Here is a 20,889-nt window from a genome sequence, read left to right on the forward strand (position 1 = left end):
GCTCTCTTTCAGTTACTGGCCCAATGCTCTAACCACTAGACAACCTGCCTCCCCTTTCTTTCAGTTACTGGCCCAATGCTCTAACCACTAGACTACATGCCTCCCTTCCCTCTCTTTCAGTTACTGGCCCAAAGCTCTAACCACTAGACTACCTGCCTCCCTTCCCTCTCTTTCAGTTACTGGCCCAATGCTCTAACCACTAGACTACCTGCCTCCCTTCCCTCTCTTTCAGTTACTGGCCCAACCCTCTAACCACTAGACTACCTGCCTCCCTTCCCCCTCTTTCAGTTACTGGCCCAATGCTCTAACCACTAGACTACCTGCCTCCCTTCCCTCTCTTTCAGTTACTGGCCCAATGCTCTAACCACTAGACTACCTGCCCCCCTTCCCTCTCTTTCAGTTACTGGCCCAATGCTCTAACCACTAGACTACCTGCCTCCCTTCCCTCTCTTTCAGTTACTGGCCCAACCCTCTAACCACTAGGCTACCTGCCTCCCTTCCCTCTCTTTCAGTTACTGGCCCAACCCTCTAACCACTAGGCTACCTGCCTCCCTATTAAATAATTGTTAATAATGTAATTATAGCCCGTTTAAGAAACCCTTAACAAATGGAACCTTATTGTAAAGCGCTACAGTGAATCCTAACTTCCCCTTTAAGAAACCCTTAACAAATGGAACCTTATTGTAAAGCGCCACCGTGAATCCTAACTTCCCCTTTAAGAAACCCTTAACAAATGGAACCTTATTGTAAAGCGTTACCGTGAATCCTAACTTCCCCTTTAAGAAACCCTTACAATAAGGTTCCATTTTTTAAAGGCGCTACCGTGAATCCTAACTTCCCCTTTAAGAAACCGTTAACAAATGGAACCTTATTGTAAAGGCGCTACCGTGAATCCTAACTTCCCCTTTAAGAAACCCTTAACAAATGGAACCTTATTGTAAAGTGCCAAGGTGAATCCTAACTTCCCCTTTAAGTCAAAATGTTCATTTAGTCATATGGGTTGATATCAATGGTAAGAGAAGTTATGATTCGCTCCCTGTCTATGTGACCATGTCTTTCTGCGTAGCGTACTGACGCGGTTTATCATGGCGTTGTGTTTCAGATATATGCAAAAAACCTGGTGAATGCGGACAGATGTGCCCTGTTCCAGGTGGACCACAATAACAAAGAACTGTACTCAGACCTGTTCGACATCGGGGAGGAGAACGAGGGCAAACCTGTCTTCAGGAAAACCAAAGAGATTAGGTAAGGGTCCTGATCCATTCTTTTACTGCTTATCTGAGTGATTCTCTGAAGGGTTGACTAGTGATCATGTGAATGATTCTCTGACGGGTTATATTGGATTGACTAGTGATCATGTGAATGATTCTCTGACGGGTTATATTGGATTGACTAGTGATCATGTGAATGATTCTCTGACGGGTTACATTGAATTGACAAGTGATCATGTGAACAATTCTCTGACGGGTTATATTGGATTGACTAGTGATCATGTGGACAACTGTGATCATGGTGAATGATTCTCTGGTGGGTTATATTGAATTGACTAGTGATCATCTGAACGATTCTCTGGTGGGTTATATTGATTTTATTAGTGATCATCTGAACGATTCTCTGGTGGGTTATATTGATTTGACTAGTGATCATTTGGACAACTGTGATTATGAGAACGATTCTCTGATGGGTTATGTTGAATTGACAAGGGATCATGTGAACAATTCTCTGGTGACAGCAGCTGAGCAGTTGTAACCATAGAACTAGAATCCCTAGAACAAAGAAACTGGAATCCTAGAACAAGGGAACTACGATCCTAGAACAGGGAAACTAGAATCCTAGAACAGGGAAACTAGAATCCTAGAACAGGGGAACTAGAATCCTAGAACAGGGGAACTAGAATCCTAGAACAGGGGAACTAGAATCCTAGAACAGGGGAACTAGAATCCTAGAACAGGGGAACTAGAATCCTAGAACAGGGGAACTATGAATCCTAGAACAGGGGAACTATAAATCCTAGAACAGGGGAACTATAAATCCTAGAACAGGGGAACTATGAATCCTAGAACAGGGGAACTAGAAATCCTAGAACAGGGGAACTATGAATCCTAGAACAGGGGAACTATAAATCCTAGAACAGGGGAACTATGAATCCTAGAACAGGGGAACTATAAATCCTAGAACAGGGGAACTATGAATCCTAGAACAGGGGAACTATAAATCCTAGAACAGGGGAACTATGAATCCTAGAACAGGGGAACTATAAATCCTAGAACAGGGGAACTATGAATCCTAGAACAGGGGAACTATGAATCCTAGAACAGGGGAACTAGAAATCCTAGAACAGGGGAACTCGAATCCTAGAACAGGGGAACTCGAATCCTAGAACAGGGGAACTCGAATCCTAGAACAGGGGAACTATAAATCCTAGAACAGGGAAACTATAAATCATAGAAGAGGGAAAATAGAATTGTGGAACAGGAAAATTAGAATCCTAGAACAGGGAAACTAGAATCTTAGAACAGGGGAACTAGAATCTTAGAACAGGGGAACTAGAATCCTAAAACAGGGAAACTAGAATCTTAAAACAGGGAAGTAGAATTCTTAGAACAGAAATGTCCATTCACCAAGTCTATTTGTATGGTTGTAACCTCCAGCGCTCTTCTGTCCTCTCCTCATCCAGGTTTTCTATAGAGAAAGGTATAGCGGGCCAAGTGGCACGGACGGGGGAGGTCCTTAACATCCCAGACGCCTATGCAGACCCACGCTTTAATAGGTGAAACGTTTATTTTACCCTGGCTGAGTCTGAACTGACATCCTATCCTTGGGTCGCATGTTTCGTCACAACATTGTTTTGAACGTTCGTTTTAGGACTGATGCCCCATCTGAGCATCCCACTCAATGCGGTCTCTATAGGTGGTGATGAAGATGTATTCTAAAGTGCACTACTGTGGCTTGGAGACATGATGACATTTCAAAAGGAGGCAAATAATTAGCAGGACAAGCTTTTATGATTTAACAAATCAATAATATTTAACTATGCAAGACAGTTAAGAACAAATTTTTATTTACAATGACGGCCTACCACGGCCAAACCCAGACGACGCTGGGCCTATTGTGCGATGCCCTATGGGACTCCCAATGACGGCCTCCCCTACCACGGCCTCCCCTACCACGGCCAAACCCAGACGACGCTGGGCCTATTGTGCGACGCCCTATGGGACTCCCAATCATGGCCGGTTGTGATACAGCCTGGAATCGAACCAGGGTCTGTAGTGACGCCTCTACCACTGAGATGCAGTACCTTAGACCGCTGCGCCACTGCGGTCTAAGGCACCTCTAACACTTTAGATGCAGTATAACATTAGCTGGCTAGCTACGATCTGAAGGGAGAGCACCAACATTTTAGCTAGCTAACGTTAACATTGTTAGCTATTTCTGACTAACTTTGCTAGCTCATGGCAACATTACCATCTCTCCAAAGTAAAATGTATGACTTCATAATGATAGCAATGTTGTTGTTTTTTTACAAATTATTTGTCTATTTCAATAATGCCATCATATTTCAAGGCCACTAAACTGTAATTTCGACGAAACAGTCATTAGCCAACGTTCATAAATCATCAGCGGGATGATGATCAATATCATATCAATCAATCAATATGCTGCGGCATCGGCAGGACGTTGACAACAACGGCAACGATGTGACGGAGGTGCAAACCCGTGAATATTGTGCACTACTTTTGAGTAGATCAATATGGGCCCTGGTCAAAAGGAGTGCACTATATAGTGGATAAGGTGCCGTCTACTTTATGTGTGTTGTTTTATTAGACCTGATTAACCCTCAGAGCAGACCTGGGTTAACTAGAGAGTCATTTCCATTAGACCTGATTAACCCTCAGAGCAGACCTGGGTTAACTAGAGAGTCATTTCCATTAGACCTGATTAACCCTCAGAGCAGACCTGGGTTAACTAGAGAGTCATTTCCATTAGACCTGATTAACCCTCAGAGCAGACCTGGGTTAACTAGAGAGTCATTTCCATTAGACCTGATTAACCCTCAGAGCAGACCTGGGTTAACTAGAGAGTCATTTCCATTAGACCTGATTAACCCTCAGAGCAGACCTGGGTTAACTAGAGAGTCATTTCCATTAGACCTGATTAACCCTCAGAGCAGACCTGGGTTAACTAGAGAGTCATTTCCATTAGACCTAATTAACCCTCAGAGCAGAACTGGGTTAACTAGAGAGTCATTTCCATTAGACCTGATTAACCCTCAGAGCAGACCTGGGTTAACTAGAGAGTCATTTCCATTAGACCTGATTAACCCTCAGAGCAGACCTGGGTTAACTAGAGAGTAATTTCCATTAGACCTGATTAACCCTCAGAGCAGACCTGGGTTAACTAGAGAGTCATTTCCATTAGACCTGATTAACCCTTAGAGCAGACCTGGGTTAACTAGAGAGTCATTTCCATTAGACCTGATTAACCCTCAGGGCAGAACTGGGTTAACTAGAGAGTCATTTCCATTAGACCTGATTAACCCTCAGAGCAGACCTGGGTTAACTAGAGAGTCATTTCCATTAGACCTGATTAACCCTCAGAGCAGAACTGGGTTAACTAGAGAGTCATTTCCATTAGACCTGATTAACCCTCAGAGCAGAACTGGGTTAACTAGAGAGTCATTTCCATTAGACCTGATTAACCCTCAGAGCAGAACTGGGTTAACTAGAGAGTCATTTCCATTAGACCTGATTAACCCTCAGAGCAGAACTGGGTTAACTAGAGAGTCATTTCCATTAGACCTGATTAACCCTCAGGGCAGAACTGGGTTAACTAGAGAGTCATTTCCATTAGACCTGATTAACCCTCAGGGCAGACCTGGGTTAACTAGAGAGTCATTTCCATTAGACCTGATTAACCCTCAGAGCAGAACTGGGTTAACTAGAGAGTCATTTCCATTAGACCTGATTAACCCTCAGAGCAGACCTGGGTTAACTAGAGTCATTTCCATTAGACCTGATTAACCCTCAGAGCAGAACTGGGTTAACTAGAGAGTCATTTCCATTAGACCTGATTAACCCTCAGAGCAGAACTGGGTTAACTAGAGAGTCATTTCCATTAGACCTGATTAACCCTCAGAGCAGACCTGGGTTAACTAGAGAGTCATTTCCATTAGACCTGATTAACCCTCAGAGCAGAACTGGGTTAACTAGAGAGTCATTTCCATTAGACCTGATTAACCCTCAGAGCAGAACTGGGTTAACTAGAGAGTCATTTCCATTAGACCTGATTAACCCTCAGAGCAGAACTGGGTTAACTAGAGAGTCATTTCCATTAGACCTGATTAACCCTCAGAGCAGAACTGGGTTAACTAGAGAGTCATTTCCATTAGACCTGATTAACCCTCAGGGCAGAACTGGGTTAACTAGAGAGTCATTTCCATTAGACCTGATTAACCCTCAGAGCAGAACTGGGTTAACTAGAGAGTAATTTCCATTAGACCTGATTAACCCTCAGAGCAGACCTGGGTTAACTAGAGTCATTTCCATTAGACCTGATTAACCCTCAGAGCAGACCTGGGTTAACTAGAGAGTCATTTCCATTAGACCTGATTAACCCTCAGAGCAGACCTGGGTTAACTAGAGAGTCATTTCCATTAGACCTGATTAACCCTCAGAGCAGACCTGGGTTAACTAGAGAGTCATTTCCATTAGACCTGATTAACCCTCAGAGCAGAACTGGGTTAACTAGAGAGTCATTTCCATTAGACCTGATTAACCCTCAGAGCAGACCTGGGATAACTAGAGAGTCATTTCCATTAGACCTGATTAACCCTCAGAGCAGAACTGGGTTAACTAGAGAGTCATTTCCATTAGACCTGATTAACCCTCAGAGCAGACCTGGGATAACTAGAGAGTCATTTTCTGAGTCAGCAAACACAATAGATCTGAATGTGTTTAATTAACCCTCAGAGCAGACCTGGGATAACTAGAGAGTCATTTCCTGAGTCAGCAAACACAATAGACCTGTTTAACCCTCAGAGCAGACCTGGGATAACTAGAGAGTCATTTCCTGAGTCAGCAAACACAATAGACCTGAATGTGATTAACCCTCAGAGCAGACCTGGGATAACTAGAGAGTCATTTCCTGAGTCAGCAAACACAATAGACCTGTTTAACCCTCAGAGCAGACCTGGGATAACTAGAGAGTCATTTCCTGAGTCAGCAAACACAATAGACCTGAATGTTATTAACCTTCAGAGCAGACCTGGGATAACTAGTGTCATTTCCATTAGACCTGATTAACCCTCAGAGCAGACCTGGGTTAACTAGAGAGTCATTTCCATTAGACCTGATTAACCCTCAGAGCAGACCTGGGTTAACTAGAGAGTCATTTCCATTAGACCTGATTAACCCTCAGAGCAGACCTGGGTTAACTAGAGAGTCATTTCCATTAGACCTGATTAACCCTCAGAGCAGAACTGGGTTAACTAGAGAGTCATTTCCATTAGACCTGATTAACCCTCAGAGCAGACCTGGGATAACTAGAGAGTCATTTCCATTAGACCTGATTAACCCTCAGAGCAGAACTGGGTTAACTAGAGAGTCATTTCCATTAGACCTGATTAACCCTCAGAGCAGACCTGGGATAACTAGAGAGTCATTTTCTGAGTCAGCAAACACAATAGATCTGAATGTGTTTAATTAACCCTCAGAGCAGACCTGGGATAACTAGAGAGTCATTTCCTGAGTCAGCAAACACAATAGACCTGTTTAACCCTCAGAGCAGACCTGGGATAACTAGAGAGTCATTTCCTGAGTCAGCAAACACAATAGACCTGAATGTGATTAACCCTCAGAGCAGACCTGGGATAACTAGAGAGTCATTTCCTGAGTCAGCAAACACAATAGACCTGAATGTGATTAACCCTCAGAGCAGACCTGGGATAACTAGAGAGTCATTTCCTGAGTCAGCAAACACAATAGACCTGAATGTGATTACTTAACCCTCAGAGCAGACCTGGGATAACTAGAGAGTTATTTCCTGAGTCAGCAAACACAATAGACCTGAATGTGTTTAATTAACCCTCAGAGCAGACCAAGGGATAACTAGAGAGTCATTTCCTGAGTCAGCAAACACAATAGACCTGAATGTGTTTAATTAACCCTCAGAGCAGACCTGGGATAACTAGAGTGTCATTTCCTGAGTCAGCAAACACAATAGACCTGAATGTGTTTATTTAACCCTCAGTTTAATTAACCCTCAGAGCAGACCTGGGATAACTAGAGTTTTAACTACGCTTTGTGGAAAGTATCTATTTTTACAAATATTTACTTTGGAGGCGACTACAACTATTTGGATACAGGCCCCCCCCCCCCCCCAAAAAATACTACTTTTTAAAACAATACAGACCCCCCCCCCCCCCCCCCCCCCCCCCCAAAAAAATACTACTTTTTAAAACTATTTGAATACAGATCTGAGAAAGCACCTTATTTTCTTTAACTATTGGATTGGCTGCCTTCAACTAATAGCAGAGCTTCATCTGGAACTGCATGATGAAGATAGAAATAGAATGACTAGAGCACACACAATCTCCTATACTATTCCCATCAATCTGACGGTCATATTTTAATCTACACAATACATTTCTATCTGAACATTGTGTAAATGTCCATTCTCCTGAATAGACAAGGTGTACATAATCAAAGCCAAACCAATTTACCAATGATATTTTACACAGATACAGTGGCCTTGCAAAAGTATTCAGACCCCTTGGATTTCTTCGCACTTTATTGTGTTACACAATGGGATTCAAATTAATTTAATTGTCTTTTTTTGTCAACAATATACACAAATTACTCCTTAATGTCAAAGCGGAAGAAAATGTTTATTTCTTTTTTATTAATACAAAATAAATTACAAAAATATAGTCGTTAAATATTCAACTCCCTGAGTCAATACATGTTACAAGCCCCTTTTGTGGCATTGATTACAACTGTGGGTATTCTTGGGTAAGTCTATAAAAGCTTTCCACACCTGGATTGTGCAGTATTTTCTTTTCATAATTCTTCAAGCTCTGGTTGTTGATCATTGCTAGACAGACATTTTCAGGTCTTGCCATAGATTTTCAAGCAGATTTAAGTCAAAAATGTAACTTGGCCACTCAAGAACATTCACTGTCTTCTTGGTAAGCAACAGTGTATGTTTGGTCTTGTGTTGTAGGTTATTGTCCTAGTGAAAGGTGAATTCCTCTCCCAGTCTTGTGTAAAGCAGACTGAAGTAGGTTTTCCTCTCGGGTTTTGCCTGTGCTTAGCTCCATCCCGTTTCTTTTTATCCTGAAAAACTCCCCAGTATCTGCCGGTGACAAGCATACCCCATAACATGATGCAGCCACCACCTTGCTTGAAAATAAGGAGGCAGTTACTTAGTGATGTGTTTGATTTTCCCCAAACAAAAGGCTTTGCATTTAGGCCAAAAAGTGTATTCCTTTGCTGTGATTTGTTGTTGTTGCAGTATTACTTTAGTGCCTTGTTGTAAACAAGATGCATGTTTGGGAATATTTTTATTCTGTATTTTTTAATACTTCTTTTCACTCTATCATTTAGGTCATTATTGTGGAGTCACTACAATGTTGTTGATCCATCCTCAGTTTTCTCCCATCACAGCCATTGAACTCTGTAGCTGGTTTAAAATCACCAATGGCCTCATAGTTAAATAAAGGTTAAATGTAAAACAAATGTTTCATTCCTGTCCTGCCGCTCAGTTCAGAAGGACGACTGTATCTTTGATGTGTCTGGGTGGTTTAACACATAATCCACAGCATATTTATTAACATGACCATGCTTAAATAGATATTCAATGTCTGGTTTGTTATTGTTACCCATCTACCAATCACAGCCCTTCTTTGAGGCTTTTTGACCAGCTCCCTGGTCTTTGTAGTTGAATCTGTGCTTGAAATTCAAGTGCTTGACTGAGGAACCTTACAGTTGTTGTATGTATGGGGGACAGAGGAAGGGTTGGTCATGAGATTGTCATTTATTATCTAATTTGTTAAGCCACATTTGACTCCTGAACTAATCTAGGCTTGAAATAGGTCTAAATAAATGGGCTGAACATTTATGCAACGAGTATATTTTACTAATAAAAAATAAATAAAAAAAATAACTTTGACGTTACATAGTATTTTGTGTAGATTGTTGACCAAAAATTACAATTTACATCCATTTTAATCCCACTTTGTAACACAATAAAATGTGAATGAATCCAAGGGGTCTGAATACTTTTGGTCCTGTTATAACAACTGTAATAATCTTTCAACTCTTTAAAAAAATTGTTTTTTTTTCACCATAATTTATTTCAAATAAATCAAAATGAATGCTGTGATACATTTTAAAGGGCACGTAAAACGGTCCAATTTTCTAATTGAGTGTGATGTTATTCTTAACACTTCCTTTCCCTTCACAGAGAGGTGGACCTCTATACGGGATACACCACGCGGAACATCCTATGCATGCCCATCGTTTCCAGGGGGACCGTAATAGGGGTCGTACAGATGGTTAACAAGCTGAGTGGAAGTGCCTTCACCAAAACAGACGAGAACAACTTCAAGATGTTCGCCGTCTTCTGTGCTCTAGCCTTACACTGTGCCAATGTGAGTGTTCTGTGCCCTAGCCTTACACTGTGCCAACGTGAGTCTTCTGTGCCCTAGCCTTACACTGTGCCAACGTGAGTCTTCTGTGCTCTAGCCTTACACTGTGCCAACGTGAGTGTTCTGTGCCCTAGCCTTACACTGTGCCAACGTGAGTCTTCTGTGCCCTAGCTTTACACTGTGCCAACGTGAGTCTTCTGTGCCCTAGCCTTACACTGTGCCAACGTGAGTCTTCTGTGCCCTAGCCTTACACTGTGCCAACGTGAGTGTTCTGTGCTCTAGCCTTACACTGTGCCAACGTGAGTGTTCTGTGCTCTAGCCTTACACTGTGCCAACGTGAGTGTTCTGTGCTCTAGCCTTACACTGTGCCAACGTGAGTGTTCTGTGCTCTAGCCTTACACTGTGCCAACGTGAGTCTTCTGTGCTCTAGCCTTACACTGTGCCAACGTGAGTGTTCTGTGCCCTAGCCTTACACTGTGCCAACGTGAGTGTTCTGTGCCCTAGCCTTACACTGTGCCAACGTGAGTGTTCTGTGCCCTAGCCTTACACTGTGCCAACGTGAGTGTTCTGTGCTCTAGCCTGTGCCAACGTGAGTGTTCTGTGCTCTAGCCTTACACTGTGCCAACGTGAGTGTTCTGTGCCCTAGCCTTACACTGTGCCAACGTGAGTGTTCTGTGCTCTAGCCTTACACTGTGCCAACGTGAGTGTTCTGTGCCCTAGCCTTACACTGTGCCAATGTGAGTGTTCTGTGCTCTAGCCTTACACTGTGCCAACGTGAGTGTTCTGTGCTCTAGCCTTACACTGTGCCAATGTGAGTGTTCTGTGCTCTAGCCTTACACTGTGCCAATGTGAGTGTTCTGTGCTCTAGCCTTACACTGTGCCAATGTGAGTGTTCTGTGCTCTAGCCTTACACTGTGCCAACGTGAGTGTTCTGTGCTCTAGCCTTACACTGTGCCAACGTGAGTGTTCTGTGCTCTAGCCTTACACTGTGCCAACGTGAGTGTTCTGTGCTCTAGCCTTACACTGTGCCAACGTGAGTGTTCTGTGCCCTAGCCTTACACTGTGCCAACGTGAGTGTTCTGTGCCCTAGCCTTACACTGTGCCAACGTGAGTGTTCTGTGCTCTAGCCTTACACTGTGCCAACGTGAGTGTTCTGTGCCTAGCCTTACACTGTGCCAACGTGAGTGTTCTGTGCTCTAGCCTTACACTGTGCCAACGTGAGTGTTCTGTGCTCTAGCCTTACACTGTGCCAACGTGAGTGTTCTGTGCCCTAGCCTTACACTGTGCCAACGTGAGTGTTCTGTGCTCTAGCCTTACACTGTGCCAACGTGAGTGTTCTGTGCTCTAGCCTTACACTGTGCCAATGTGAGTGTTCTGTGCTCTAGCCTTACACTGTGCCACTGTGCTCTAGCCTTACACTGTGCCAATCTGAGTGTTCTGTGCTCTAGCCTTACACTGTGCCAACGTGAGTGTTCTGTGCTCTAGCCTTACACTGTGCCAACGTGAGTGTTCTGTGCTCTAGCCTTACACTGTGCCAACGTGAGTGTTCTGTGCCCTAGCCTTACACTGTGCCAACGTGAGCCTTGCACTGTGCCAACGTGAGTGTTCTGTGCCCTAGCCTTACACTGTGCCAACGTGAGCCTTACACTGTGTGAGTGTTCTGTGCTCTAGCCTTACACTGTGCCAACGTGAGTGTTCTGTGCTCTAGCCTTACACTGTGCCAACGTGAGTGTTCTGTGCTCTAGCCTTACACTGTGCCAACGTGAGTGTTCTGTGCTCTAGCCTTACACTGTGCCAATGTGAGTGTTCTGTGCTCTAGCCTTACACTGTGCCAACGTGAGTGTTCTGTGCTCTAGCCTTACACTGTGCCAATGTGAGTGTTCTGTGCTCTAGCCTTACACTGTGCCAACGTGAGTGTTCTGTGCTCTAGCCTGTGCCACACTGTGCCAACGTGAGTGTTCTGTGCCCTAGCCTTACACTGTGCCAACGTGAGTGTTCTGTGCTCTAGCCTTACACTGTGCCAACGTGAGTGTTCTGTGCTCTAGCCTTACACTGTGCCAACGTGAGTGTTCTGTGCTCTAGCCTTACACTGTGCCAACGTGAGTGTTCTGTGCTCTAGTGCCAATTGAGTGTTCTGTGCTCTACCTGTGCCAATGTGAGTGTTCTGTGCTCTAGCCTTACACTGTGCCAACGTGAGTGTTCTGTGCTCTAGCCTTACACTGTGCCAATGTGAGTGTTCTGTGCTCTAGCCTTACACTGTGCCAATGTGAGTGTTCTGTGCCCTAGCCTTACACTGTGCCAATGTGAGTGTTCTGTGCCCTAGCCTTACACTGTGCCAACGTGAGTGTTCTGTGCTCTAGCCTTACACTGTGCCAACGTGAGTGTTCTGTGCTCTAGCCTTACACTGTGCCAACGTGAGTGTTCTGTGCTCTAGCCTTACACTGTGCCAACGTGAGTGTTCTGTGCCCTAGCCTTACACTGTGCCAACGTGAGTGTTCTGTGCCCTAGCCTTACACTGTGCCAACGTGAGTGTTCTGTGCTCTAGCCTTACACTGTGCCAACGTGAGTGTTCTGTGCTCTAGCCTTACACTGTGCCAACGTGAGTGTTCTGTGCCCTAGCCTTACACTGTGCCAACGTGAGTGTTCTGTGCTCCTAGCCTTACACTGTGCCAACGTGAGTGTTCTGTGCCCTAGCCTTACACTGTGCCAACGTGAGTGTTCTGTGCTCTAGCCTTACACTGTGCCAACGTGAGTGTTCTGTGCTCTAGCCTTACACTGTGCCAACGTGAGTGTTCTGTGCTCTAGCCTTACACTGTGCCAACGTGAGTGTTCTGTGCCCTAGCCTTACACTGTGCCAACGTGAGTGTTCTGTGCTCTAGCCTTACACTGTGCCAACGTGAGTGTTCTGTGCTCTAGCCTTACACTGTGCCAACGTGAGTGTTCTGTGCCCTTAGCCTTACACTGTGCCAACGTGAGTGTTCTGTGCTCTAGCCTTACACTGTGCCAACGTCACTGTGCTCTAGTGTTCCAACGTGAGTGTTCTGTGCTCTAGCCTTACACTGTGCCAACGTGAGTGTTCTGTGCCCTAGCCTTACACTGTGCCAACGTGAGTGTTCTGTGCTCTAGCCTTACACTGTGCCAACGTGAGTGTTCTGTGCTCTAGCCTTACACTGTGCCAACGTCAGTGTTCTGTGCCCTAGCCTTACACTGTGCCAACGTGAGTGTTCTGTGCTCTAGCCTTACACTGTGCCAATGTGAGTGTTCTGTGCCCTAGCCTTACACTGTGCCAATGTGAGTGTTCTGTGCTCTAGCCTTACACTGTGCCAACGTGAGTGTTCTGTGCTCTAGCCTTACACTGTGCCAACGTGAGTGTTCTGTGCCCTAGCCAGTGTTCTGTGCTCTAGCCAGTGTTCTGTGCTCTAGCCAGTGTTCTGTGCTCTAGCCTTACACTGTGCCAACGTGAGTGTTCTGTGCCCTAGCCAGTGTTCTGTGCTCTAGCCAGTGTTCTGTGCTCTAGCCTTACACTGTGCCAACGTGAGTGTTCTGTGCCCTAGCCAGTGTTCTGTGCTCTAGCCAGTGTTCTGTGCTCTAGCCAGTGTTCTGTGCTCTAGCCAGTGTTCTGTGCTCTAGCCAGTGTTCTGTGCCCTAGCCAGTGTTCTGTGCCCTAGCCTTACACTGTGCCAACGTGAGTGTTCTGTGCCCTAGCCTTACACTGTGCCAACGTGAGTGTTCTGTGCCCTAGCCTTACACTGTGCCAACGTGAGTGTTCTGTGCCCTAGCCAGTGTTCTGTGCTCTAGCCAGTGTTCTGTGCTCTAGCCAGTGTTCTGTGCTCTAGCCAGTGTTCTGTGCTCTAGCCAGTGTTCTGTGCCCTAGCCAGTGTTCTGTGCCCTAGCCAGTGTTCTGTGCTCTAGCCAGTGTTCTGTGCTCTAGCCAGTGTTCTGTGCCTAGCCAGTGTTCTGTGCCTAGCCAGTGTTCTGTGCCTAGCCAGTGTTCTGTGCTCTAGCCTTACACTGTGAGTGTTCTGTGCCCTAGCCAGTGTTCTGTGCTCTAGCCTTACACTGTGAGTGTTCTGTGCCCTAGCCAGTGTTCTGTGCTCTAGCCTTACACTGTGAGTGTTCTGTGCCCTAGCCAGTGTTCTGTGCTCTAGCCTTACACTGTGAGTGTTCTGTGCCCTAGCCAGTGTTCTGTGCTCTAGCCTTACACTGTGAGTGTTCTGTGCCTAGCCAGTGTTCTGTGCTCTAGCCTTACACTGTGAGTGTTCTGTGCCCTAGCCAGTGTTCTGTGCTCTAGCCTTACACTGTGAGTGTTCTGTGCCCTAGCCAGTGTTCTGTGCTCTAGCCTTACACTGTGAGTGTTCTGTGCCCTAGCCAGTGTTCTGTGCTCTAGCCTTACACTGTGAGTGTTCTGTGCCCTAGCCAGTGTTCTGTGCTCTAGCCAGTGTTCTGTGCTCTAGCCAGTGTTCTGTGCTCTAGCCTTACACTGTGCCAACGTGAGTGTTCTGTGCCCTAGCCAGTGTTCTGTGCTCTAGCCAGTGTTCTGTGCTCTAGCCTTACACTGTGCCAACGTGAGTGTTCTGTGCCCTAGCCAGTGTTCTGTGCTCTAGCCAGTGTTCTGTGCTCTAGCCAGTGTTCTGTGCTCTAGCCAGTGTTCTGTGCCCTAGCCAGTGTTCTGTGCCCTAGCCTTACACTGTGCCAACGTGAGTGTTCTGTGCCCTAGCCTTACACTGTGCCAACGTGAGTGTTCTGTGCCCTAGCCTTACACTGTGCCAACGTGAGTGTTCTGTGCCCTAGCCAGTGTTCTGTGCTCTAGCCAGTGTTCTGTGCTCTAGCCAGTGTTCTGTGCTCTAGCCAGTGTTCTGTGCTCTAGCCAGTGTTCTGTGCCCTAGCCAGTGTTCTGTGCCCTAGCCAGTGTTCTGTGCTCTAGCCAGTGTTCTGTGCTCTAGCCAGTGTTCTGTGCCCTAGCCAGTGTTCTGTGCCCTAGCCAGTGTTCTGTGCCCTAGCCAGTGTTCTGTGCTCTAGCCTTACACTGTGAGTGTTCTGTGCCCTAGCCAGTGTTCTGTGCTCTAGCCTTACACTGTGAGTGTTCTGTGCCCTAGCCAGTGTTCTGTGCTCTAGCCTTACACTGTGAGTGTTCTGTGCCCTAGCCAGTGTTCTGTGCTCTAGCCTTACACTGTGAGTGTTCTGTGCCCTAGCCAGTGTTCTGTGCTCTAGCCTTACACTGTGAGTGTTCTGTGCCCTAGCCAGTGTTCTGTGCTCTAGCCTTACACTGTGAGTGTTCTGTGCCCTAGCCAGTGTTCTGTGCTCTAGCCTTACACTGTGAGTGTTCTGTGCCCTAGCCAGTGTTCTGTGCTCTAGCCTTACACTGTGAGTGTTCTGTGCCCTAGCCAGTGTTCTGTGCTCTAGCCTTACACTGTGAGTGTTCTGTGCCCTAGCCAGTGTTCTGTGCTCTAGCCTTACACTGTGAGTGTTCTGTGCCCTAGCCAGTGTTCTGTGCTCTAGCCTTACACTGTGAGTGTTCTGTGCCCTAGCCAGTGTTCTGTGCTCTAGCCTTACACTGTGAGTGTTCTGTGCCCTAGCCTTACACTGTGAGTGTTCTGTGCCCTAGCCTTACACTGTGAGTGTTCTGTGCCCTAGCCTTACACTGTGAGTGTTCTGTGCTCTAGCCTTACACTGTGAGTGTTCTGTGCTCTAGCCTTACACTGTGAGTGTTCTGTGCCCTAGCCTTACACTGTGCCAACGTCAGTGTTCTGTCTCTTTTAATATATATATTTTTTAAATCAAAATGTATTTTATTTTGTGTCTGAAAGAAAAACAAGCCACTTACACGACATTCAGGATACAGTATACAAATCATCGGAGAGTTTCTCTTTCCATTAAAATCAGCGATTCTCAACTCTGTACTACACGGTTAACCGACACCATTTATCAATATTAGACAAAGTAAAAACTTGGAAGAGATGTGGAAAATCATGACTAAAGCTGAACTATTTAGCTCTGTTGGGACCAGCACCTGACATGTCTTTTAAGCTGTGTGTCCCTGAGACGTTGTTAAACCTCTGGGGTAGGACAGCCAGGCTGTAGCCACACTGACACCAGACCTCTGGGGTAGGACAGCCAGGCTGTAGCCACACTGACACCAGACCTCTGGGGTAGGACAGCCAGGCTGTAGCCACACTGACACCAGACCTCTGGGGTAGGACAGCCAGGCTGTAGCCACACTGACACCAAACCTGTGGGGTAGGACAGCCAGGCTGTAGCCACACTGACACCAGACCTCTGGGGTAGGACAGCCAGGCTGTAGCCACACTGACACCAGACCTCTGGGGTAGGACAGCCAGGCTGTAGCCACACTGACACCAGACCTCTGGGGTAGGACAGCCAGGCTGTAGCCACACTGACACCAGACCTCTGGGGTAGGACAGCCAGGCTGTAGCCACACTGACACCAGACCTCTGGGGTAGGACAGCCAGGCTGTAGCCACACTGACACCAGACCTCTGGGGTAGGACAGCCAGGCTGTAGCCACACTGACACCAACCCTCTGGGGTAGGACAGCCAGGCTGTAGCCACACTGACACCAGACCTCTGGGGTAGGACAGCCAGGCTGTAGCCACACTGACACCAAACCTGTGGGGTAGGACAGCCAGGCTGTAGCCACACTGACGCCAAACCTGTGGGGTAGGACAGCCAGGCTGTAGCCATACTGACGCCAAACCTCTGGGGTAGGACAGCCAGGCTGTAGCCACACTGACGCCAGACCTCTGGGGTAGGACAGCCAGGCTGTAGCCACACTGACACCAGACCTCTGGGGTAGGACAGCCAGGCTGTAGCCACACTGACAACAAACCTGTGGGGTAGGACAGCCAGGATGTAGCCACACTGACGCCAAACCTGTGGGGTAGGACAGCCAGGCTGTAGCCATACTGACGCCAAACCTCTGGGTTTAGGACAGCCAGGCTGTAGCCACACTGACGCCAGACCTCTGGGGTAGGACAGCCAGGCTGTAGCCACACTGACACCAGACCTCTGGGGTAGGACAGCCAGGCTGTAGCCACACTGACGCCAAACCTGTGGGGTAGGACAGCCAGGCTGTAGCCACACTGACACCAAACCTCTGGGGTAGGAGAGCCAGGCTGTAGCCACACTGACACCAAACCTCTGGGGTAGGACAGCCAGGCTGTAGCCACACTGACGCCAGACCTCTGGGGTAGGACAGCCAGGCTGTAGCCACACTGACACCAGACCTCTGGGGTAGGACAGCCAGGCTGTAGCCACACTGACGCCAAACCTGTGAGGTAGGACAGCCAGGCTGTAGCCACACTGACGCCAAACCTGTGGGGTAGGACAGCCAGGCTGTAGCCACACTGACACCAGACCTCTGGGGTAGGACAGCCAGGCTGTAGCCACACTGACGCCAGACCTCTGGGATAGGACAGCCAGGCTGTAGCCACACTGAACCCAGACCTCTGGGGTAGGACAGCCAGGCTGTAGCCACACTGAAGCCAAACCTCTGGGGTAGGACAGCCAGGCTGTAGCCACACTGACACCAGACCTCTGGGGTAGGACAGCCAGGCTGTAGCCACACTGAAGCCAGACCTCTGGGGTAGGACAGCCAGGCTGTAGCCACACTGAATCCCAACCTGTGGGGTAGGACAGCCAGGCTGTAGCCACACTGACACCAGACCTCTGGGGTAGGACAGCCAGGCTGTAGCCACACTGACAACAAACCTGTGGGGTAGGACAGCCAGGCTGTAGCCACACTGACGCCAAACCTGTGGGGTAGGACAGCCAGGCTGTAGCCATACTGACGCCAAACCTCTGGGTTTAGGACAGCCAGGCTGTAGCCACACTGACGCCAGACCTCTGGGGTAGGACAGCCAGGCTGTAGCCACACTGACACCAGACCTCTGGGGTAGGACAGCCAGGCTGTAGCCACACTGACGCCAAACCTGTGGGGTAGGACAGCCAGGCTGTAGCCACACTGACACCAAACCTCTGGGGTAGGAGAGCCAGGCTGTAGCCACACTGACACCAAACCTCTGGGGTAGGACAGCCAGGCTGTAGCCACACTGACGCCAGACCTCTGGGGTAGGACAGCCAGGCTGTAGCCACACTGACACCAGACCTCTGGGGTAGGACAGCCAGGCTGTAGCCACACTGACACCAAACCTGTGAGGTAGGACAGCCAGGCTGTAGCCACACTGACGCCAAACCTGTGGGGTAGGACAGCCAGGCTGTAGCCACACTGACACCAGACCTCTGGGGTAGGACAGCCAGGCTGTAGCCACACTGACGCCAGACCTCTGGGATAGGACAGCCAGGCTGTAGCCACACTGAAGCCAGACCTCTGGGGTAGGACAGCCAGGCTGTAGCCACACTGACACCAGACCTCTGGGGTAGGACAGCCAGGCTGTAGCCACACTGAAGCCAAACCTCTGGGGTAGGACAGCCAGGCTGTAGCCACACTGACACCAGACCTCTGGGGTAGGACAGCCAGGCTGTAGCCACACTGAAGCCAGACCTCTGGGGTAGGACAGCCAGGCTGTAGCCACACTGAATCCCAACCTGTGGGGTAGGACAGCCAGGCTGTAGCCACACTGAAGCCAAACCTCTGGGGTAGGACAGCCAGGCTGTAGCCACACTGAAGCCAGACCTCTGGGGTAGGACAGCCAGGCTGTAGCCACACTGAAGCCAAACCTCTGGGGTAGGACAGCCAGGCTGTAGCCACACTGACACCAGACCTCTGGGGTAGGACTGCCAGGCTGTAGCCACACTGAAGCCAGACCTCTGGGGTAGGACAGCCAGGCTGTAGCCACACTGAATCCCAACCTGTGGGGTAGGACAGCCAGGCTGTAGCCACACTGAAGCTAAACCTCTGGGGTAGGACAGCCAGGCTGTAGCCACACTGAAGCCAAACCTCTGGGGTAGGACAGCCAGGCTGTAGCCACACTGACACCAGACCTCTGGGGTAGGACAGCCAGGCTGTAGCCACACTGACGCCAAACCTCTGGGGTAGGACAGCCAGGCTGTAGCCACACTGACACCAGACCTCTGGGGTAGGACAGCCAGGCTGTAGCCACACTGACACCAGACCTCTGGGGTAGGACAGCCAGGCTGTAGCCACACTGACACCAGACCTGTGGGGTAGGACAGCCAGGCTGTAGCCACACTGACGCCAAACCTGTGGGGTAGGACAGCCAGGCTGTAGCCACACTGACGCCAGACCTCTGGGGTAGGACAGCCAGGCTGTAGCCACACTGAAGCCAGACCTCTGGGGTAGGACAGCCAGGCTGTAGCCACACTGACACCAGACCTCTGGGGTAGGACAGCCAGGCTGTAGCCACACTGACAACAAACCTGTGGGGTAGGACAGCCAGGCTGTAGCCACACTGACGCCAGACCTCTGGGGTAGGACAGCCAGGCTGTAGCCACACTGACACCAGACCTCTGGGGTAGGACAGCCAGGCTGTAGCCACACTGACACCAAACCTGTGAGGTAGGACAGCCAGGCTGTAGCCACACTGACGCCAAACCTGTGGGGTAGGACAGCCAGGCTGTAGCCACACTGACACCAGACCTCTGGGGTAGGACAGCCAGGCTGTAGCCACACTGACGCCAGACCTCTGGGATAGGACAGCCAGGCTGTAGCCACACTGAACCCAGACCTCTGGGGTAGGACAGCCAGGCTGTAGCCACACTGACACCAGGCCTCTGGGGTAGGACAGCCAGGCTGTAGCCACACTGAAGCCAAACCTCTGGGGTAGGACAGCCAGGCTGTAGCCACACTGACACCAGACCTCTGGGGTAGGACAGCCAGGCTGTAGCCACACTGAAGCCAGACCTCTGGGGTAGGACAGCCAGGCTGTAGCCACACTGAATCCCAACCTGTGGGGTAGGACAGCCAGGCTGTAGCCACACTGACACCAGACCTCTGGGGTAGGACAGCCAGGCTGTAGCCACACTGACAACAAACCTGTGGGGTAGGACAGCCAGGCTGTAGCCACACTGACGCCAAACCTGTGGGGTAGGACAGCCAGGCTGTAGCCATACTGACGCCAAACCTCTGGGTTTAGGACAGCCAGGCTGTAGCCACACTGACGCCAGACCTCTGGGGTAGGACAGCCAGGCTGTAGCCACACTGACACCAGACCTCTGGGGTAGGACAGCCAGGCTGTAGCCACACTGACGCCAAACCTGTGGGGTAGGACAGCCAGGCTGTAGCCACACTGACACCAAACCTCTGGGGTAGGAGAGCCAGGCTGTAGCCACACTGACACCAAACCTCTGGGGTAGGACAGCCAGGCTGTAGCCACACTGACGCCAGACCTCTGGGGTAGGACAGCCAGGCTGTAGCCACACTGACACCAGACCTCTGGGGTAGGACAGCCAGGCTGTAGCCACACTGACACCAAACCTGTGAGGTAGGACAGCCAGGCTGTAGCCACACTGACGCCAAACCTGTGGGGTAGGACAGCCAGGCTGTAGCCACACTGACACCAGACCTCTGGGGTAGGACAGCCAGGCTGTAGCCACACTGACGCCAGACCTCTGGGATAGGACAGCCAGGCTGTAGCCACACTGAAGCCAGACCTCTGGGGTAGGACAGCCAGGCTGTAGCCACACTGACACCAGACCTGTGGGGTAGGACAGCCAGGCTGTAGCCACACTGAAGCCAAACCTCTGGGGTAGGACAGCCAGGCTGTAGCCACACTGACACCAGACCTCTGGGGTAGGACAGCCAGGCTGTAGCCACACTGAAGCCAGACCTCTGGGGTAGGACAGCCAGGCTGTAGCCACACTGAATCCCAACCTGTGGGGTAGGACAGCCAGGCTGTAGCCACACTGAAGCCAAACCTCTGGGGTAGGACAGCCAGGCTGTAGCCACACTGAAGCCAGACCTCTGGGGTAGGACAGCCAGGCTGTAGCCACACTGAAGCCAAACCTCTGGGGTAGGACAGCCAGGCTGTAGCCACACTGAAGCCAAACCTCTGGGGTAGGACAGCCAGGCTGTAGCCACACTGAAGCCAAACCTCTGGGGTAGGACAGCCAGGCTGTAGCCACACTGAAGCCAAACCTCTGGGGTAGGACAGCCAGGCTGTAGCCACACTGACACCAGACCTCTGGGGTAGGACAGCCAGGCTGTAGCCACACTGACGCCAAACCTCTGGGGTAGGACAGCCAGGCTGTAGCCACACTGACACCAGACCTCTGGGGTAGGACAGCCAGGCTGTAGCCACACTGACA

The 20,889-nt window shown here is 49.2% G+C and overlaps 1 protein-coding gene across 1 annotated transcript in view; it reads left to right on the plus strand.

Moving 5' to 3' along the window:
- The window catches only part of LOC115127045 (cAMP and cAMP-inhibited cGMP 3',5'-cyclic phosphodiesterase 10A-like), a 129,020-nt gene that overhangs the window by 80,640 nt on the left and 27,491 nt on the right, over positions 1–20,889 (plus strand). The window contains exons 11-13 of the mRNA XM_065002334.1: positions 1,103–1,245; positions 2,678–2,770; positions 9,463–9,649. Coding sequence (XP_064858406.1) covers positions 1,103–1,245; positions 2,678–2,770; positions 9,463–9,649 — 423 coding nt within the window. The remainder of the gene's footprint in view (positions 1–1,102; positions 1,246–2,677; positions 2,771–9,462; positions 9,650–20,889) is intronic.

This window comes from Oncorhynchus nerka, linkage group LG16 (genome assembly GCF_034236695.1).
Source record: "Oncorhynchus nerka isolate Pitt River linkage group LG16, Oner_Uvic_2.0, whole genome shotgun sequence".
Classification (NCBI taxonomy): domain Eukaryota; kingdom Metazoa; phylum Chordata; class Actinopteri; order Salmoniformes; family Salmonidae; genus Oncorhynchus; species Oncorhynchus nerka.